The sequence below is a fragment of the Hippocampus bargibanti genome, linkage group LG16 (assembly GCF_051943395.1).
Source record: "Hippocampus bargibanti isolate YZ-2025 linkage group LG16, ASM5194339v1, whole genome shotgun sequence".
Taxonomy (NCBI): Eukaryota; Metazoa; Chordata; class Actinopteri; order Syngnathiformes; family Syngnathidae; genus Hippocampus; species Hippocampus bargibanti.
In genome coordinates, this window is record NC_142749.1 from 12,587,768 (window position 1) to 12,610,020 (window position 22,253).

Here is a 22,253-nt window from a genome sequence, read left to right on the forward strand (position 1 = left end):
TCGGTCAAACTCAAAATACAGTAACGTCTCGTTATATCGATATCGGTTATATCGATAGTACTGCTTATTACGATACTATTTCTATGAACGCAAGGAGAAAATTTACATGCCGCAGGATCGGATATATCGATAGTCCGGTTATTTTTTCCCACTCCCGAGAATATCGATATAACGAGACTTTACTGTATGTCGTCCATTTCCATTTGGTGGAATGGTCAAATAGAGTAATCACAAAGACATTCAGAAATTTTATAGGAGAGTAAAAACATAGCGAAAGGTGAAAGGTGCTGCTGTGGACTGCAAATTTCCCCATTGTGGGACGAATAAAGGTATTCTGATTCTGATTCTGAAATATGAGTTTTTAAAGGCGCTTATAAATGAAATGTATTACAGGTATTATTATAATTAATGGTAAATAAGGTAATGTAACCAATTCATCAAATACGGATGCTTTTGATTTACCTCAAGTGCTTCGAAGGAGTGAGGTGAAGTGTTGACAAATACACGTCCAAATATTACCTAATTTTCCGGTGCATAAGGCGCACCCAAAAGCCTTGATTTTCTTCAAAAGATGATCCTGCGCCTTATATGCCAGTGCGGCTTATATGTGAAGTCATATTGCGCCACAACAGGACTGTCAGCAGCCACGACTCCAACCCCCGTAGAAGTAACGCCAGCCTCGTCTACACTATGTAGCACCTTATGTGATATGCCTTATATATAGGTAATATCTGTTGCGTTAAATGTTGTTCTTCTTGGTTCAGTTCTCCATTTGTGTAGTCTAAATATTAAATCAGCAGGAAGCAAGGTGATATACAAAAAAAAGGAAGATTTTTTTATCAGGCAGCTAGAGGATGTTGTAAAGCCAAGGGAGAGACAAAAGCACGCTTGAGAGCGCGTCCCGGACAAATATATAGACAACAGGAGTGATGTCACTTTGGAAAGGACCTATCATCTGCTAGATACAATCATGAATATTTATTATTAGACTGAAACATGATAGCTAGATTTGTATACTCAGTACAAGCTGAGTACATGTATACTAATTAACATATACAAATAACTAAACTACATACATATATGGACTTACTCATTGATAAGAATAAGTAGAAATGAAATGACATGATGTTTTAGCATGTGTATATAACTAGTTCTAACAACATCTGACTCACGACTGAATTCAGTTCCGACCAAAAGGTCGTAAGTCAAAATGGTCGTAAGTTGAAATCCATTCAAAATGTCTTTAATTATAATACCATAGCAAATTTATTATACATAAAATAAGGTATATTGTGTGTAGTTGTAAGGCTTATAAAATTAGAAAGTAGAAAACCTGGACCTGGGAACAGATTATTCTCATTTTAATTGTTTCCTATGAGAAATAAAATTTTGGGATACACACTTTCCGCCTTACACACTCTGTCTGGGAACCAATTAAGTTCATAAGCCAAGGTATCACTATTATTTTTTTGTAATTGAACTACTGAACAAAAATTCCCAACTCTCCATTTTATGGAATTTTGTCCACTTATTGTTGCACCCATGTTTTGTGAAAAAAAAAAGGGGGGGGGGTTAAAATGATTTAATTCACAATCAAGGACACATTTTATACAGTCAATTAACAAGCCATGTACTGTATACTTTGGAATTGTTTGAGCATATTTGGTTTAGCTATTCACCTGCCAATGTTAAAATGCAGACGGACAACTTTTGGGATGGATTGTGATTCAAAATCATTGCATTTCAAGTCATCAGAAGACATTCATCTTTGGAAACAGCCGATTTGACACCCACCAAAGTTCCTCGCCTAACATGGAATTTTTCTCACTCTAAAACTATTCATGTAGTCGCAGTGCTGAAGCAAGTCATATCTGCCGCTATGCAAATAACACAACACGGCAGTTTTGCACGTCTCCTTGCACGGCTCGGAAACGTGCCCCTTGTGTCGAAAATACCAAAACTTCTGGAAGAGGCGGTCATTCCGGACGAAGCCCTTCAGGAGGGCGTCCAAGTCGGAGGGGAAAATGCTAGACAGCCCGTAGGCATCTGTGGCGCGGTAAAGCAAAGTCCACTTCGGTTGCTCTTGGTTTTGTCCCCATTTGTGGTTGGCCTCAGTCAAGTTGAGGATGTAGGTCTCGTGGTCCAGGACCATCCGAGAGCTGCTTTTGTAGTTCCCGTCTACGTAGTAAACGCGGTAACCTGGAAAGTCCGTCAATCAATGAGTTCCGTGGGTATACGGTTAAAAATAAAAGCAGTGAAATGCTTACCTGGGTTTAAATTAATATAAGTGGTCACACTGGGAGAAATGAACGCGACCCCCAATGGCCGAGAAACGGTCTCCCCATCGTAAAACATCTGGAATTCGTCAAAGTGCGTGTGTCCAAAAAACTGACCTGTAATGGTATTTTCATACCTGGGGGGGGAAAAAAAATAAAAATACTTAACTCATTCACTGCCACTCCGGAATTTATTCAGGAATTGAAAAGCATCACATGGAACGCCATTCCAGAATTTATTTGGGTTGTTTTTTCATGCTTGGGTGCCGATAAAGCGCTGGCCATGGCCTCTGGCAATGGCCTCTGGCAATGTTTGTCCCATCCACATGGGACAGCTTTTCCCTTTTATTTTAATTTTAGTGTTTTGTTCCAGGTTCAGCTGTTGTTAAAGCGCTATATAAACCAATAGGTATGCATTGCATTTTATTTTGGACAGCCGCCCTCATTTCAAGATCACAATACTCATAATTTAGGAATTAACTTTTTTTCTGATGAAAGAAGAGCGTAAAGTTTCTAACGCAGTATTGAATGTTTCTGTAGTCCTAAAATTAAATATTATGTGGGTCCTGGAATTTAAGTGACAATGACAAAAACCCTGGCACTGGAGTGGACACATTTTTGCACATCGTCTGGCAGTGAATGAGTTAAGTGAGAATTCTTCAGCAATATTTGTAATCCGACTTGCTTATAAGACCAAAACAAATATGTAAAATACATTTTATATTTATTTTACTATACAGACAAATGAATTGCTTATGTTCCTTAAAAAAATAAAAACATGGGAAAAGTATATTTACAAATAAAATCGCATGGCATTATTCAAACTAAATTTGCATCTTTTATTTTCGCGCATGCAAACGCAGATGTCGCATTTTCATTTTCTAAAAAAATAACATAAAATCAATGTACCTGTTGACAATATGATAGTAGTTCCAGCTCCAGCTACCCAAACAGAGACTAGGTGGAATATGGCCGATGATATGAACCTGTGCACAATTGCAGTCATCAAAATTTAAAGGACAACCAACGTCACTTTTTTGTTTCCTCACTGACATCAGAAAAACGTTTTAGAGCATCTACAATACCCAAAACACGCAGTATGATATTTTTATTCAAATGCAAAATGGCAATAAAAATGACTTAAAGTGTCCAAAATCTGCAAAAAATTGAGCTGCGAATTGGGCATTTTCAGAAAGTCCCGCCCCCAGTTCGTGACGTCACGCCAAGACGTCTTGCATTTCTGGAGAATCAAAACAATGGCTTCAGATTCGGAGAATATGCTTTCTTGTTACACATCCAGTTATGAATATGATTCAAATAGTTCTGAAGAGGAAAGCATACATGTTTGCAATCGATTAAATAATTTATTCTGTGCCATTTTAAGGCAACATTGGGGGGAAATGGATCACCAAAAAAGAGGCATAAAATGGCGACCGAGCTCCTGTGTGGAATTAATCAGCCCGTTTCCACAGGCTGATAAATTCCTTACATGGAGTTTGGTCGCCCTCTTCTGGCTCTTTTTGGTGCAACATGGCGTTTTCAGACCAAACAAGCACAGCAAAATGCATTGACGTGATGGAACAAAGTGTCCTTTTTTCCGGTCAGGGGCGTTCCTTCAGTGACGTCACGTACATACTCCTCACCAACTCAAAAACAAACATTCAGCGCGAGTCTTAAAACGTAAAATATAGCTATATGCGGTGGAATCTTTCTAAAATACGCTCAGTAGAAGTCATTTGAAGCCATTTTACAAATTATGGACACAACTTGTCCGGAGACGTTGGTTGTCCTTTAAGCCTCTTTAACTCATTTTCTGCCATTACCGAATTTATTCGGGAATTGAAAAGTGTGACGAATTTGTTCAGCTTGTTTTTTTTTGCGGGGGGGTTCCAATAGAGCACTGATCAGACCTCTGGCAATGTTTTTTTCCCCCTTCTACAAAGGGGCAGCATTTGCCTTTTGTCCATGTTAGCGCTTTTGTTACAGCTTCAGCTGTTATTAAAGCGCTATATAAATCAATATGTATGTATTGTATTCTGTACAACTGACCCCATTTCAAGCTCAGATAACTCCAGACCAATAACTTATTTACATAACATAACCCTTTTTTCTGATGAAAGAAGTCTAAGGTTTCTTACGCTGAAATGAATGTTTATATACAGTCCTAAAACTCAATATTGTGTGGAACCTGCAATTTGAGTGAAAATGACAAAAACCCTGGCACTGGAGTGGACACATTTTTGCATATCATCTGGCAGTGAATTAGTTAAAAAAAGCACTTTGAAAATGTGTATGATTCTCTACTTCCTGCTCACCTTCTCCCCCTTGTCTTCACTGGCCTGGAGAACGTGGACCAGCCACTGCAGTTGATTGGCAGGGTCGGTGGAGTTCACCATGAGCCAATAATTCTCCCGAGCGCAGAAATTCATATTGAGTGACACCACCCTCAAACCTGGTTGGATCTCCGTTGTATAAAATCCACCGTATCTGTAATCACATCCCCATTTTATTTTATTTTATTTTATTATTATCACAAGCGCAGAGTCAAATGCGACCCACCTTAGAGACTTCAAAGCCGGCTTGGGCAACCATTTTGACCACTCATCCGCCATGGTGTCATAAAGCCAGGCGGATGATCTGTTGCCGTGAACAAAAGGGGGCGGGAAACTGTTCACCGGTGTGCTCTCGTGATTTCCAATAGCGGGGTAGACCGTCACGTTTGGACCAAGGTGTCTAGAGAGAAAGATCGGTTCAAGGACAACCGATGCCTCTGGACAAGTTGTGTCCATAATTTGTAAAATCACTTCAAATGACTTCTACTGAACGTACGTTACACATATTCCACGGAATATGGCTATATTTTACGTTTTAAGACTGGCGCTGAATATTCAGGAAGTCTTGTTTTTGAGTTGTTGACGATTCCTGACGTGATGTCACGTCAGGAACGCCCCTGACCGAGAAAGCGACACAAAATGCATTTTGGGTACTTTGTTTGGTCTGAAAACTTTGTGTTGATCCGTGTTGATGGCAAAATTAGAAGGAAAACACATAAATAACACGATGATGAATCGTTGTGTGTTGCACCAAGACTACTATTTGATACTAGTTGACACAAATTCCCAGCAGACAAATCAGCCCATTCCCAACAGAGCCTGGGCGCCATCTTGTGCATTTTCTGGGACGCTACATTGCAGTCCAGACGCCTCAAAGTGACACGGAAGGACTTCTTTAATCGATTGCAAACAGGTATGCTTTCCTCTTCAGAACTATTTGAATCTATATTCATAACTGGATGAGTAACAAGAAAGCATCTTCTCTGAATCTGAAGCCATTGTTTTGATTCTCGAGCAAGGCAAGACGTCTTGGCGTGAGGTCACGAACAAGGGAGCGGGACCTTCTGAAACTTTCTGAGGTCATTTTGAAGTAGTTTTTGGACACTTTAAGTCAAAAATATCAGCCTGCGTGTTTTGGGTATTTTAGATCCTCTGAAACGTTTTTCTGATGTCAGTTAGGAAACAAAAAAATGGTTTCGGTTGTCCATTAAAACAGAGCCAATTGCAATACAGCTGGAAATTCCAATGTTTTTTTTTCTTACATCTGGATGAGCCTGGTGATGACGGTCAACGCAGAAAGCTGCTGTTTCCTCGTCTGGGACCAAACGTTGTGCGCCGGGATATCTCCCGTCCAATAGACCCAGTCCCAGGGTCCGGCCCCGGCGACATTTTGCAAGAGGTTTTCCACCGTTCTGAGTGGCAGGTCGCACTTGCTGTATGTTCCCCAGTAGCCCGCCTCCCTTCGCCACCATTTAAAGGAATCGGAGTCATTACGGCAGCACAGAGGTTCCTTGCAGTCGGCGGAGCTACCAGTAGCGTACTCCTGTCAAAGAAGGAAGGGTGTAGAGCGCCAAGTATGAGGAACTGTCGCGGCTTGGACTTGAAGCGGATTTACGTGAGGCAATCTCTTTTTGTCAACGGATGCTACAGCGTCGTGTTTGCTTTCAACATTTAGCTAGTAGCAGATGTGCACATTCCACCTTGACGTCCATGCAACAAAGAGGGTGCAGAAAGTGCTAAAGATTGAAGACTGTGTCTTTTGTGTTGTGTCTCATTATTTTTTATTTGTTTTTGACTTCAAGATGGCGCCATGAGAGTGGCTGCCTTTACATCAGCTCCTGTATTTTGTTTTTGCTGCTGTGAAATGTAAATGTCTCCACTGTGAGACAAATAATAATAATCATCCATTTGATTTCTAAGCGCCTTTCAAAACTCTCAAGGTCACTTTGCAGTCACAGGATCAGTTTTTCTGTGGGTGAGTAGCGGCAGCCAAACGCGCCAGCGTGCACTCACCCGGAAGTAACTCAAAAATATAGAAAGCTAGCTAGCGAGCTAATGTAATGCTAGATAGCTAATACGTTTCCTGCCTCAATTAGCAAGCTAGCCAGCCATATAGCCAATAGATAGCTAGCTAGCTAGTAATAATAATTCATTTCATTTATAAGTGCCTTTCAAAACTCTCAAGGTCACTTTACAGTCACAGGATCAGTTTGTGTGTGGGTGAGTAGCGGCAGCCGGACGCGCCAGCGTTCACTCACCCGGAAGTAACTCAAAAAGATAGAAAGATAGCTAGCAAATAAAGGTTTATCAAATCCAATCTAAATCAAGTATGTTTCACTAACATCTATTATATATTACAAAAAGATATTCCTTTTTTAACTCATTCACTGCCAGAGGCCACGGCCAGCGCTTTATCGGCACCCAAGCATGAAAAAAAAACCCAGAACAAATTCGGGAATGATGCTCTACGTCATATTTTCAATTTCTGATTAAATTCGAGAAAGAGATGAAAAAGAACAGTTAATTTAATGTTGCAGGCTTACTTTATCCCAGTGGATGTCTGTGAGAAACAGCACCCTGCTCTGTGGCGAGCCAGGTTGAGGCGGCACGGGCGGTTTAACGGGAGGTTTGGGATCCTTGGGCAAGGTTACGTTCCATGGCGCGTAGAGGTCAAATTTTCCGCAGCTGGGGCCCAAAAGCAGGCCGCACGCCTCTGACGGCCATAGCAGGGACTCTTGTAAGGCCCGGATGAAGTCTTCCCGAAAAAGCTCAGTAATGTTTCGGCACACTTGCTCGTCGGCCAGGTGGAGGCGGATGCAGGCCTCGCCCACGGCGTACGCCACTCGTTCTTCGTTTATGTCGCTCTGGAAGAAAAAATACAGACATTAATAATAATAATAATAATAATAAAGACTAGGATTGCATCATAATCCACTAAATGTGTGTTATTTTACTAAAACTATGCATTTGTACAACCACAAAATTTGCATTGCATTGTCCTGATTGGCTTGATGGAGGACGAAGTCCAAATGCATTACGACACTTGGTCACTTTACATACGACACTACCTTACTTGACATTCGCAATTTACATGTATTATCTGTTGTCAATTGTCTGTTTTTTTAGCCACATTATAAGTGCCTTTTACGCTGGGTCAGAGAGGACAGTAATTTCATCTGTTCTGTATGTCATATACATTAGCATATTTGACAATAAAGCTGACTTTGACTTTGAAAATGGCGTCATGTGATTCTCCAAGGCTTATCACCTATATAGACCTCAAAGAAGAATTAAGATCCTGAATTTAATCTAGATTAAAAGTACTGGTAATTGGGTTTTTTTGGTGTCCAATGCAAAGTTAAAAAAAATGACACTGATTAACAAGGGTGGAACAAAAGAGAAAAGGAAGGAAAGAAAACATGCTGCATGTTGTTTTGTGATAATTAAAGTATACCCATTTCATATGTTTTTCTGCTTGTCATCATCATGTATGTTTTGAAATGTGGTTCCACTTAGCTTAACACAAATGTATTATTTATATAGGATCCGGTGAATACATAGGGAAATGATTATTATTATTATATTATTATATTAATTATTAATTATTAATTATTATATTATTATTATAATAATATTATATTATTATTATTGTTTTATATTATTGTAGGTTGTCATCTGGGAGCAGATAGGTAGGTAATTATTTGAAGCAAATTGTGATGTTTGATTAATTCAATATAGCATTTGATCTCATACTAGATCAGAATTAATGCATAGTGAATGTAGCCTCATTGGTTCACTGGTTTTTAAATGACTGGTTGCAAAAGTACTCACATGATATATAATCTATACTCTGTGCAATTGCGTAAAAAAATGTGTGATGTTGTATGTGAACTTTGTGTTCAAATCAAATGTTTGGGAGCTAAAGTCAACAGAAAAATCAATACTAAAATGAAGTCCAGATACCTGAAAAAATCTACTCAAATCGAGTCAGTATTTGTGTATCTGCAGTCAAGCCTTACCAAAAGCGCCACGTCCAATACTGTGAAGAGAATTTGACACGCACGGCAGGAGATGTTGGTCCAGTTAAATTTCAACATTGGGAAACTGAGACGCTCCATAACGAGCTGCTGTTGCTGCTGACCAGAGATCAGCATCGGGTGACACGAGACGGTGAAAGATAACAAAAACAGCAGCGTGCAGGTCAGAAACCCAAATCGGAGCTGCGGCAAAGACAGTTGTGTCATTTTGTTCTCGTGCAAGTCTTTCAACATCCCGGCGTTGCCCAAATACAAACGCAAAGTCGCTTAGGAGTGAAGATGAAACATCGTCATGACTGCAACGGTGAAAAAAAGAGCCAAGTGGATAAATGACAACCTAGCAAACTTTTAGCAGGTAACTGAAGCTAATGCAAACGGAAGCTTCGTCGTCGTCTAAAACCTTGCGAGAAATGCAAAAATATGCATTAAAAAAAGTTGTGAAATTATTGTTGTTGTTGTCCGCTGCCGGCTGCGGCTCAGCCGAGCGTCCGCCGACATACTCCTCTTAAGGAAGTCAGTCAGCTGATTGGTCACGTGAGGTACACGTGAGCGACCTTGTTTTCAACCAAGACGCGGAAAATAAATGCTGTAAAATCATTTCATACTCGTCGTCCGGACTTTGTGTATCGCCTACAAAGTCCTGTATAAAAGGGCTTTGAAGTGACATCTTCCCTCTCGCCATTATAATCTCCATTACACGCGTCATTGTGAATACTTTGTACACGAGTTCTCTAAACACGTCAAATGTGTTTTTTTTATGTATATCGTGTGCATTTCTTAGCACAATAAACACACACTCGACATGTGTTACCATAGCTTTGAGCCAGTATATAAAATTCTTATTTTGTTAGTTCTATTTGGAGATCTGGCAAAGAAAATCCCGACAAGAGTCCTAAACACAGTTCAAATTAAACTGACTCACAATTGACTTTGAACACAGACTAATGTTAATTATATGTTGTCCATGAAATCTTATTAAATAATTCAAAATTGTATTTCAGCTTGCTTTCATTACTTTTCCCCTCTTGTGTTGTTTTCAGATGTGTGTTTTCGTATTTAAGCATTTAACCAAATCATTTCAGTCATCATTTGTTACCATGGTCCCTAGAGCATTAAATTCGTTGTTTATGGCTCTGTGGTTTTAACCAATCAGATTTCAAGTTGGTGACGCGCAGGGTCTGCTCGCAGGCCTGGGTACCGTCAGAATTTTTGCAAACTATGATTGGCTACTCACCAGTCAATCACAGTATCGCTAGCCTCCCGTAAAGTGAAAAGAGCATACTAGCATACTGTATCTGTAGCGAGCTGCATAAACAATTAAGCAAATGTATTTTTCGTGTTAATTTAATAGCTGTTTTGTCAACCCTCAATGGCTCAAAGAGTAGAAGAAATATGGATTTCGTTGCAGACATGCAAAAAAAAACCATTTTCAAAACGGGCTTTTTCAAAGCGGCCATTTTCCAAAGGGGCTTTTCAAGAATAGACGGACATCATTAAGAAAGGTTGGACAGCTCCGAAGCTAGCAAAAATAGCAAATAATATTGCAATTTTATGAGGTTATCAGGTAAGAGCTGAAAGATACAAAAAGCAAAAAGTAGCTTGTTGCTAAAAATTAAGAAAAGGTATAACGGTAAATCCCATCCAATCCAAATTAATTTAGTACCAAAAATAATGTACAGTGATATGTACAACCACTTACCACTTACAAATACAAAAAAATATATATATTATAGTTTTGACAGGTGCTTATAAAATAAATTTATTATTATTATTATTATTATTATTGAGTGAGTTGCTTGTTCTGTAGCCATAAAGGGACATAAGTCTTCTTGTGCCGGTCCCAAGCCCGGATAAATACAGAGGGTTGTGTCAGGAAGGGCATCCGACGTAAAAGCTTGGCCAAAACAAACATGCGGATCCAACCTCTAATGATGGAGGACACTGATTTGCTGTGGCGACCCCGTCAAGGGAAAAGCCGAAAGGAAAAGAAGAAGTTCACACGTTCATAATAAAAATTTGAACAGTTTAATGACAGTATTTCTTATGTTTCTTCAAATCACAAGTTATTTCCTGGCCAACGCCACCCTCTAGTGGACGTGTAGTAAATCAGCCCACACTGGCAGCTGATTGATTCCGACGTAGCACTACTGAAGGCCGAGGAGTGACATGCGCACGGCTCGCTACTGAATTTAATACACCAACACTTAGCAAAACGGGAGTGCAGGAGCCACAAAAGGCTGGGAAGTTGATGAATGGTCAGGAAAAAACGCTCGGGACGATTCAATAGGTGAACGGTAAATTAGTTATCGTAAATTATCAGATAAAATAGCACAAAAAAAATCCAGAATTTGCCACGCGTTTTGATTGTAAGTGTAGAATTATTTTGACGGGAAAACCCCGGAAAGAATAAATGTTCAGTGTTGCTATCTGTGTCTGATTAGGTTTGGCATCATCCTGTGGCATCTGGAGCACGTTACGCGTCTGTTTAGGAAGCAAAAATGTGGTAAAACTGCAAATAGTGAGTTTTTTGTTTTATCGCTGAAGATGGTGGGTGACAGAATAGTGAATTTGTGAATAGAGAACCCTGAATGAATCATTTGGAGCAGGTTTAGGGAGGGGGGGGCGTGGTTGGCTGCACTGTGTCCTGCCGGACCCCCCGGGCCGTGATAGATACTCGTCGGTGGGGACTAGAGGGAAGGCTATCTGGGAAATAATCTGTCCACGCGTTAAGCTTCTTTATCCCCCGCCGAGCCGACTGCTGTGCCTCCGGTTCACGGACAAATCACACGAGCGAGAGAAAGACGGAATCTCATGGTGCGAGTTGGACAAATTATTTCCCATCTTCAGCGTCGCGTGGAAGAGAGACTCGACTGGATTGGAAACAGAAAAAGAAAAAGTCGCCGTTGAGGCAGACCACAAGTACACACTTTTTGGAACGGAACCAAAGAGGGAAACTGGCAAAGGTGGTTTGGGTATGGAAACTACGACACTTTGGATATTCTTGATAACGATTTACGTCTTGTCAGGTAAACACTTTCGTCTCATTTTGACATCGCTTTGACAAATAGTTTGTTTTTGCTATCTATCTATCTATCTATCTATCTATCTATCTATCTATCTATCTATCTATCTATCTATCTATCTATCTATCTATCTATCTATCTATCTATCTATCTATCTATCTATCTATCTATCTATCTATCTGTGTCTGTCTGTCTGTCTGTCTCTCTATCTCTCTATCTATCTATCTCTCCATCTATCCATCCAACCATCTGCTTTTACACCTAAATTTAGTTTTATCTATCGATCTATTATATGGTGCATGTACATGTCAGTGTAGATGTTTGTTGTTACTCAGTTACCATTTAATACGAAATTTTAGGGAAACTGCAGCTGTGAGAAACTAACATTTTCACAACAGTATAAAGCGCTTACCGTGGATATGTATTTTTGTCCTTTTTACAGTGTCTCCTGGTAGCTCAGCACCCAAAATTGATGTATGAGACGACTATGAGAGCAATTATGTCATGGTATTGCCTCAAAAGCATCACCAAACATACAATTAGATTGCTTCATGGCTACCTGCTAGTTCCTTTTACATCTATTTTACATTTTTTTCATTATTATTTGTATCTAAAATAACCACCAATAACATTGGCCTGTTCACAGCCACATTTTATATACAACAAAAAAACGAGTGGCTATGTTCTTCCTGTGAGCACACCTGTTGATGAATTAGGTTACACTAATGTGTGGTTAACAAACATTATTTTCATACATTTTACTGAATGCAGCAACAGACATGTGGCAGCAGCCCCCCCCCCCCAAAAAAAAAAGTAGGGTAGAGGCAGTAGGGCTGTTTATGTAATGACAATAGTGGCAGTGTATGGAAATGTTGAGCTGTTGTGACATCTGCTCTGATTACTTTTTTTTCCATTCAAACTCGCCCATAATGCCCTCTCCATGCCAGTTGAGCAGTAATTTGCTAGTGTGTTTACATGTGTATATTCTCCTCCGTGTTTATGTGCGTATGCGCCATGTGTTGAAGGACAGGGATTAAAGCTGCACACGAAGGGTGAGACTACAAGATCGCTGCCAAATCCCAGACCGCAAACATCTTCACCTGCTTGATGCTCACCTGTGTTTGTTTCCTCCACTTGTTGTTTTGCAGTTAGCTCTAGGGGCTGATAAAATAACTCAAATTTCGGCGTAATCCACGATTTGGATCAGACAGACGAAAATGATCCAGGACAACTGGCTCTTTTTGTCCTTTTCTAACCCCGTTATATAGGCTTGTTTTTATGATTGATGAGTAAGGCACACCCCAACATCCTTCTCTGATATTTTGCACACATAATGTCCCCTCTTCCCTTTTTTTTATGTTTCATGTCCCCAAACAGCAACAACAGTCATGCTAATCCTGTGAGCTGGCCTCCCTGAACGCAAGCCAAATGCACACTGGACGCCACCGCGGAGATTACATGCAAACATGCACACGGGCACTCCAAAACAATGACAGATTAAATTGTATGTTGTGATTGGAAGGGGGAGGGGGGTTGGTGGGTTGTATTTCAATCAGTTAAAATGGGAGCATGCAAGCGATGTAATTTGGCAAAGTGGATGTCACAAATGTGGTTTCATTCTCGCTCTATATGATGCTGCTATGGTGGAATCAGTTGCTTTTAGAGATAAAAGGGGAATCACATGACATGCCATAAACTAAAAGTAGGTTTTAGTTTGCTCTGTGTGTGTTGGCATGCATTAGTGCGTCATTCTGAAGAAAACAATGTTCGTTGTGCGTCAGGTTCCTCTCCAGTAAATTGCACACAAGCACAGCGTGTTAATCCGCGATCAATCACAGATTTCATGGCGCGGAGATTAAAGAGTTAATCTGCCCCCTCACTCTCTCTTTTCCCTCCTGTCTTCTCCTATTTCAGTGTGAGCATTTGGGAAAAAGTTTGTCAAACATTCTACTTTTTTAGCCAAACAATTGAGGTTATGTAGTTGCAAAAGTGTACACACCCGTTTGGAAAGGGGTATCGGGTTGTGTTCAGAATAAACCAATCACATTCCAAATCATGTTAAATGAGAGGCAATACACACCATCCTCCATTTAACTCATTCACTGCAATACACGTACACAAATGTGTACACTCCAGTGCCAGGGTTTTTTGTCACTTTCACTCAAATTGCAGAACCTACAGAACATTGAGTGTTAGAACTACAAAAACATTAAAACCTTAGACTCTCTTCTTTTATCAGAAAAAAAGTGTTAATTCCGAAATTATATGTATCTGGAGTTATCTGATCTTGAAATGGGGGCGTCTGTATAAAAGGCAAACGCTGTCCCCTTGTGGGAGGGAAAAACATTGCTAGTCTGACCAGCGCTTAAACAACACCCCCCTGCTAGAAAAAACAAAACCCGAAGAAATTTGGGAATGGCGCTCCACGTCATATTATCAATTCCCGAATAAATTCGGGAATGGCAGTGAATGAGTTAAAGTGTCCCCATTTCACCCACCCAAAAATGTTCGGATGTTCTAGTCGTCCACCAGTCAAGTCTATATTTAAAGGACAACCGACGTCTCCGGACAAGTTGTGTCCATAATTTGTAAAATGACTTCTACTGAGCGTATTTTAATAAGATTCCACCGCATATAGCTATATTTTACGTTTTAAGACTTGCGCTGAATATTCACGAAGTCTTGTTTTTGAGTTTGTGACGAGTCCGTACGTGACGTCACGAAAGGAACGCCCCTGACCGAAAAAGACGCATTGTAGCGGTCCTTCCATCATGTCAATGTATTTTGCTGTACTTGTTTGGTCTGGGGACCTCGTGTTGCACCCAAAAGCCGCCAGAAGAGGGCGTCCAAGCTCCATATAAGGAATTTATCAGCCTGTGGAAACGGAGGTGGCCACAGGAGGTCACCATTTTGTGCCTCTTTTTCGTTGAGACATCTCCCCTCAATGTTGCCTCATAATGGCACGGAATAAATTCTTTAATCGATTGCAAACATGTATGCTTTCCTCTTTAGAACTATTTGAATCATATTCATAACTGGATGTGTAACAAGAAAGCATATTCTCCGAATCTGAAGCCATTGTTTTGATTCTGCAGAAATGCAAGACTTGTTGGAGTGACGTCAAGAACTGGGGGCGGGACTTTCTAAAATGCCCAATTCGCAACCCAATTTTTTGCAGATTTTGAACACTTTAAGTCATTTTTATTGGTGTTTTGCATTTGACAAAAAATATCACTGCGTGTTTTGGGTATTTTAGATGCTATAAAACGTTTTTCTGATGTTAGTTAAAAAACAAAAAAAGTGACGTTGGTTGTCCTTTAAGGCATTATAATATATTTTATCAGCCGCTTGGCCATTATATTGGACATTCTAAATTAAAAACCAAGCTTTCATTCTTACTGTGCTTTACACCAAATTTCGTGGGAGCCCGTCAGACTTGACCTTTCATCTTGGTGACATTTTAAGTCCCCCCTCCCACAGTGTATTCTTGAAATATATTTTATGTTTTGAAGTAGATGAAATTGAATGCTAATGGATAACTGAGAAAAATGAAACCTGACACTCCGCCCTTGTCTTTCCACAGAAACAATGCATGACATTTTCTCACTGTTTTTATTTTTCTTTCAATGCAACAGCTCATGTAAATAATTGGACTCATTCCATGTGTGTTGCACGTGTAAAACAACATGACCATTGTTGTGCCCGGTTCCCATGTCGCTGCTGTTTTTAGGTCATTGTGACTCAGGAGGTCATTTCCCATCCTTTTAAACAATAGCCGAATGAATGAATGGACCTGGTTGTAGAGCCGGAAGGTTAAAAATGTCATATCGGATGTGTGTGTGTGTGTGTGTGTGTGTGTGTGTGTGTGTGTGTGTGCGTGTGTGTGTGTGTGTGTGTGTGTGTGTGTGTGTGTGTGTGTGTGTGTGTGTGTGTGTGTGTGTGTGGGTGGGTGTAGTATATAGATTATTTCACCGCAAGACAGCAGTTTCCATTATTTGGGCTGACTGGTGTTGCTAAATAAGGAAAGCGTGATTACACTGTGCATATCTTGCTGTGGTTACTGACTCACCGTAGACCCTTTCTGAAGAAATTTCACTGCAAATATTGAAAGACTTGTTTAACATTTTTAACAAGAGTACAGAGATTAAAGTATCTGCGATTTCTGCCTGGGGTGTTTATTTAGGGTTTAGCCGTGTCAGAAACGAGAGAAAAAATGTCTTGTACACATCAATCAGCAGGCTAGGTGCTTAAAACTAGGACCACTCACATACTTGCTCACTCACTCCGTCTGGCCATGCAGCACTAGAAAACACGTGAGTAAAGTACGCTAGATGAAGTGGGGGGTGGGGTGGGGGTTCTGGAGTGGATTTGTTCCAGAGGATCAGTCAAGTAGTGGGGACAGTCCTTCACAAATCGCTCTTATTTATACTTTACTGTAATCCGCAACCTTTGACCTATCAGTCCGATGCTGACCACGCATATATATTGCATTGTCTTGAATATTGCTGCCATTAATGACATTTTTAATTATTATTGACACCATTTTTGAAAATATCTGTTTCATTTTTGTGTGTTTACAGGAGGGAATGGCCAAACTGTAGAAATGGATGATGGGAAATCAGGGTACCTGGGTTCCAAAGTAGATCTTCGCTGTCGGTTCATCAACAGCTCGCCGCCTGTTAAAATCTCGCAGGTATTTATGTCAAAGGGGCCCTTAATAAACACTTGTTTATATTAAGTCATTCACTCCCATTCCTGAATTTATTTGGGAATTGAAAATATGATATGGAGCGCCATTCCCGAATTTGTTCATCAGTTCAGATAACTTCATCAGATCAGATAACTCCAAATCCATATAATTTAGGAATCAACTATTTTTTATTTGATTCTAAAAGATTCTAAGGTTTCTAACATTGCATTTAATATTTAGGTAGTCCTAAAACTCAATATTCTGTTCATCCTGGAATTTGAGTGAAAATGACAAAAACCCTGGCACTGGAGTGGACACATTTTTGCACGCCTGGCAGTGAATGAGTTCATGTAATCATAAAATATTAAAAAGAACAGACAATAAATAGACGGTTATATGTAATTCCAGATTTTTTTGGGGTGACAAAAATATCACATGGTGGTGTTTTTACAATAAAGTTGAAATACACCATAAAGACAATTTATTTCACATTGAACTACAAATGGTTCAACATATATCCATTCTGTACCAGGTAACATGGCAGAAACTGGTGAACGGCACTAAACAGAACATGGCTATCGCCAACCCCTCCCTGGGAGTGTCTGTGGCCCCGCCATATAAGGACCGCGTCAGTTTCAAGAACGCGGCGGTGAGGCGTCGAATTCCGAACCTTGAAGACACCACCATCACCTTCTCCTCATTGCGCCTGGCTGACGAAGCCACATACATCTGCGAATACACCACCTTCCCTGCTGGTAACAGGGAGAATAAGGTCAACGTGACTGTATATGGTGAGAACCGACTGCATGTATAAATTACCGTATTTTCCGGTGTATAAGGCGCACCCAAAAGCCTTTATTTTCTTCAAAATATGACCCTGTGCCTTATATGTGAAGTCATACTCAGCCGCAACATTCATTGAAGGTGCGCCTTATAGTCCGGTGTGCCTTATATATGGGAAAACTTTAAAAATACACCATCCATTGGGGGTGCGCCTTACGCACCAGAAAATACGGTAGAAGTATTAGCCTGGCATGTGTAGTACAGCATTTTTTTGGGTCGTTACTTGCGAGTACAAATGGAGATCACCTTTAAATTTCATTACATCATTGTTTAGTTCGCCCGACAACTCAGATGAGTCTGTCGACGCCAACCTTGGTGGCTCGCGCATCCAACCTGAAGACGCCAGTGGCGTCATGCGTCTCTGCCAATGGAAAACCACCTGGTGTCATCAGGTATGTGTCAACTGTCAAATTCAACATGCATTATTTTGTGTCAAACCTGGGAGGATAAGGAACAAGAGGGCGTGGAAAAAAACGGCAATTTTATGCGGTATCCTTCTGATGTGGACAGGTGGGAGACGAGGGTTCCTGGTGAAGTGACCAACCGCGAGTACAGAAACTCAGATGGTACCTTTACTATTCAGAGCGACTACATTCTGGTACCCAGCAGAGAAACGCACAAGGAAACGCTCACTTGTGTCACTTCCTACAACGACGAGTTGTTCACCGATAGTGTTACCCTCGACATTCAGTGTAAGTCATCCTCTTCGCCCCCCCTCAAAAAAAAAAAAACGAATCCAATGACACCAAGTTTCACAAACTAGTCGCGTGGCACTATTTTGTCGAAATGAAACTCCTCATTTTACTTCCACATAGTTTATTGACACTAAGATTTCACAAGATGGTGGCAAAATTGTAAACTTCTCAACTCACTGTAACGTAATGAACTCATTCACTGCCATTCACAAATGTAATCGGGAATTGAAACTATGACGTAGAGCGCCATTCCCGAATGAGTTCGGGTTTTGTTTTTTTTCTTACTTCGGTGCCGATAAAGTGCTGGCCAGACCTCTGGCTATGTTTTTCCCTTCCACAAGGGGCAGCATTATTTTCCACGTTACCACTTTGTTCCAGCTTCAGCTGTTGTTGAAGCGCTATACGGGTATACAGGTATAATGTATGTTTTGCATTGTATTTTGGAGAACTGCCCTCATTTCAAGCTCAGATAACTCCAGACCCATATAAATTAGGAATTAACTTTTTTCTGTTGAAAGAAAGTCTAAGGTTTCTAACACTATATTGAATGTTTATTGAGTCCTAATCTGTGGGTGCTAAAATTCGAGTGACAATGAAAAAAACCCTGGCACTGAAGTGGACACTTTTTTGCACGTCTAGCAGTGAATGAGCTAATTAACAACAAGATACTGCAAAAATAATCTGTACCAAACAGACATTTGCGAATAAGTGAACTACAAAAATGTACACACTCCAGATGAACCAGACGTTTTGGTGGACGGCTACGATGGAAACTGGTACCTGAATAGAGAGAACGTTCAGCTGAGCTGCCAAGCCGATGCCAACCCCGCTGTTTCCCTCTACCAGTGGAAACTGTGAGTGAGTACGATTCAATAAAAATGCAATCTTTATTTTACTAAATTTCTCACCGTGATTTCTTTAGGATAAACGGTTCCATGCCAAGCAGTGTTGAGATAAGAGACAACATCCTCATCTTTCAAGGGCCGGTTACATACGATGTTCAGGGTACTTATGTGTGCGATGCTACGAACAGCATCGGGACCAGATCGGGCTTCGTGGAGGTCAGCGTTATAGGTAAGAAACCATTTTGTGTTAGGTAACAAGAGCAATCTCGATTGATTTGCGGCTTCTTTTCAGACAAACCGCTCCCGCAGATTGCGACGGGCGATGTCATCAGCGTGGTGGCCTTATTGCTGGCGGCCGGCGTGCTGATGGGAATCACCATCACGGTGCTGGTGCTTAAGATCAGAAGCAGGAAGGATGATACGTCGTATGTACTGTTGAGGTTTTCATGACTCCTCAGTGTTTTTTTTAAATCTAGATTTAGTCATCAAAAAAGTATATAAAACTATTTTTATTGTATTTTATGTTGAACAAAATGATTCTATTGCTGACTATGCTTTTTATACTGCTCACTGTGTTTCTTTTTTGCTCAGAGATGACTCTCCATCAAGGAAACTGTCCCAGCCGATACGCAAAAGACACACGGAAGATATTCAGGTATCCTCATTTGGGACAATTACACATTATTAATACATCCAATCATAAATAATCGGCATTTATAGACAATGAATGTCATATGGGAGAAGTATATATTTAGTTTTTCTTTAGGGTAAATATACAGTATACAATATAAATGTAGACTTTCTGTTATAAAGTGAAGATAATACTCATTTTTTTCATGTATAATTTTGCTCCCCTCACTTGTTTGTCAGAGATGTTTGCTCGGACACTTTGAACAAAGGCTCAAACACAGGAAGATTGTCTTTTACTGCCGGCAGGGGGCGTAGTTTTCATGAAGCCACTTCCTGTGCGCTTCTTTGACAGACACCCGATTTTTGCAACATCTGCCGACCATTTAATTGAGAGTATATGCAAATTCAAGTGATACATTCGTAAAACGCTCTCTTCTTGATTTGAATACCACACCCCTGGACGGCCCATGGACACCCCTCCAAATCATTCCCTGGTGCAAGCACCAACATCAATAAACCAACAGAACGTAGACATTTTAATGGGTGGGCTTTCCATGAACTGATAGATTTGTAACCTGGCTAATGATCTATTCTCCTACAGGAGCATACCAAATACTGTACTCCCTTCCGCCCAAGGCTAGATTTCTTTAACAGGCTGGTTCTGTTCATAGACCCCAGATTTTCTGTGCTTCCATTGTGGGCCTTGTGTTCGTTCAACTAACCATACAACCGGATGAAACTTTTAAACATGATAACTTCCATTCTGTCTATTATCTATCACCTGTCCACAGCATTCTGGACGTTTCTACGAGGAGCTTCCGAACACAGCGGATTACGTGAGCTACAGACTAGCCTGTAACAAGGAGGACTACCCGGAGCCATACTCCCCGCCCATTAACCCCGCTTTGTCTTTTCTTCCCCAACACCCTTACCACTCTCCACAAGCCACCACGACCACGGGCAGCAGCAGCAGTACCAGTTCATCCAAGAACACCTTTTCTCCACCCTCGCACTCCTCCGCCATCTTTAAGTATCCTTCAGTACCGGGCCTGTCTTCTCCACCGCCAGGGTTGGGGGCGTATACGTTCCCCAAAGAACAGTATGTGTGAAGAGATGGGGTGGCGCGGTGATTTCAAATATGAATAACACAAACTTTTTCCAAGAAAAATCTACTTGGACTACTTGGCAGTTTGTTTGCGGGCTGTCAGCAATGCTTGGGGGATGGGATCGGAGAGATAATGCAGCTTTCTTATTGTGTTTTTTGGTCCGCTACTACATACATCTACTATCCCTTGTATCCCTTGTATTTTATTGAAACATTTGAACTCATTCACTGCCATTCAGAAATTTATGTGGAATTGAAAATATGACGCAGAGTTCTTGAATTTGTTCAGTTTTTTTTTTCTTACTTGGGTGCCGATAAAGCGCTGGCCATGGCCTCTGGCCATGTTTTTTCCTCCCACTAGGTGGCACAATTTCCCCTTTTCCATGTTAGCACTTTGTTCCAACTCCAGCTGTTGTTAGAGTGATATACAAACCAATATGTATGTAACGCATGAATTTGGACAGACACCCTCATTTCAAGGTCAGATAACTCCAGACCCATATAATTTCGAATTAACTTTTTTTCTGATGAAAGAAGAGAGTCTAAGGTTTCTTATGCGGCATTGAATATTTATATAGTCCTAAAACTCAATATTCTGCGGGTCCTGGAATTTGAGTGACAATGACAAAACCCCTGGCACTGGAGTGGACACATTTTAGCAAGTCTGGCACTGAATGAGTTAATGTAATGGAATATTGTCCCCGCCTAATTACCTGTTTTATAGCTGTCCAAGACACATTTTAATTTCTGACAGAATCTTCTAATGTGGCTAAACTACCCACTACTATGCTATGTTTTTCTAAAAAAACAGAATTAATCATGAAAAAGATTATATTTCATAATTTATGTTTAATATTCACTGTATTGATCCTGCACTGTTTCCAACGCTGAATCCCAGCATACCTCACCTTTGACCACCTGGTTCGTTGTGTTTGTATCGGACATTTTTATTAATGGGGTTTAGCTTTTTTTTTCATCTGTAGAAAAATGTGCATTTATGTGTTTTAGTATTCATTGACACCGGTTGTTGGATGAAATCAGATTTTTTTTGGATTTCAATAAAAAAAAAACGAGGAAAGGAGCTTCGTTCCAGTGTTGTAGCTTTTCACAAATGCGTGGACCCGAAAATTTTGATTGATTATGGCAGAAATTATCCGCATGTCCATTTTCTATAACTCTTCATTGCCAAGTGTCTGATACTGATCATTTAACTGAGAGAGACGTCTCACCTTACCTGCAAAGGCTTCCGCTTATTAGCCACTCCCACTCCTCCCTCGTTCTCCTTAGACTAATAATCTTCTCGGGATAATTCTTACCGGCAGGATTAGATATTACACTCAAAATGAGCTTTTACATTCTTAAATATGTGAAGAAGAAAAGAACAGTCATATGTGCTCAGGAAAAATCTATCTGAATCCAAATCCAATCAGTTGTTATACCGCTCTGTGATGCCTCCAATGACCTCTCAAATGAAAATCCAAAACGTATATCTACAATTCCACCAAAGAAGATTAAATTTGAGGGCAAATACTCAGCAGATGCTTGGTTTTTTTCTGTTTAGGTCTTCACATAATTCATGCGTCCCCTTGTCCCGAAACAAAAAAGAGCAAAAGAAAATCAAACACATAAATCCCCCTTTAATCCCTATTGTGCACATCCTCCAAAGCAGATTGGGGCCCAAATGAAAACTGTTGTGATAATTATACGCCGGAATGTTCATGTCTGTTGAAACCCTGCTTGCTAATACCGTTAAAAAAACTTGAGAATGTGTACCTC

At 40.4% G+C, this 22,253-nt stretch overlaps 2 protein-coding genes across 2 annotated transcripts; one reads left to right on the forward strand and one right to left on the reverse strand.

The window, feature by feature from the left end:
- Positions 1–710: 710 nt before the first annotated feature.
- Positions 711–9,163, reverse strand: smpd1 (sphingomyelin phosphodiesterase 1). The gene is made up of 8 exons (XM_089017204.1): positions 8,629–9,163; positions 7,153–7,473; positions 5,872–6,152; positions 4,836–5,009; positions 4,592–4,763; positions 3,186–3,262; positions 2,268–2,413; positions 711–2,199 (listed from the first exon to the last, which is right to left on the reverse strand). Exons 1-8 carry the CDS (start codon positions 8,878–8,880, stop codon positions 1,808–1,810), a joined length of 1,815 nt encoding a protein of 604 aa, XP_088873330.1. The 5' UTR covers positions 8,881–9,163; the 3' UTR covers positions 711–1,807.
- A 1,946-nt stretch (positions 9,164–11,109) lies between these two features.
- nectin1a (nectin cell adhesion molecule 1a) lies at positions 11,110–21,558 on the forward strand. Its single transcript, XM_089016924.1, has 10 exons — positions 11,110–11,672; positions 16,250–16,362; positions 16,892–17,150; positions 17,477–17,594; positions 17,713–17,894; positions 18,634–18,751; positions 18,820–18,971; positions 19,035–19,167; positions 19,334–19,397; positions 20,164–21,558. The coding sequence occupies exons 1-10, from the start codon at positions 11,621–11,623 to the stop codon at positions 20,479–20,481; spliced, it is 1,509 nt and encodes a 502-aa protein (XP_088873050.1). The 5' UTR covers positions 11,110–11,620; the 3' UTR covers positions 20,482–21,558.
- The last annotated feature ends 695 nt before the right edge of the window (positions 21,559–22,253 follow it).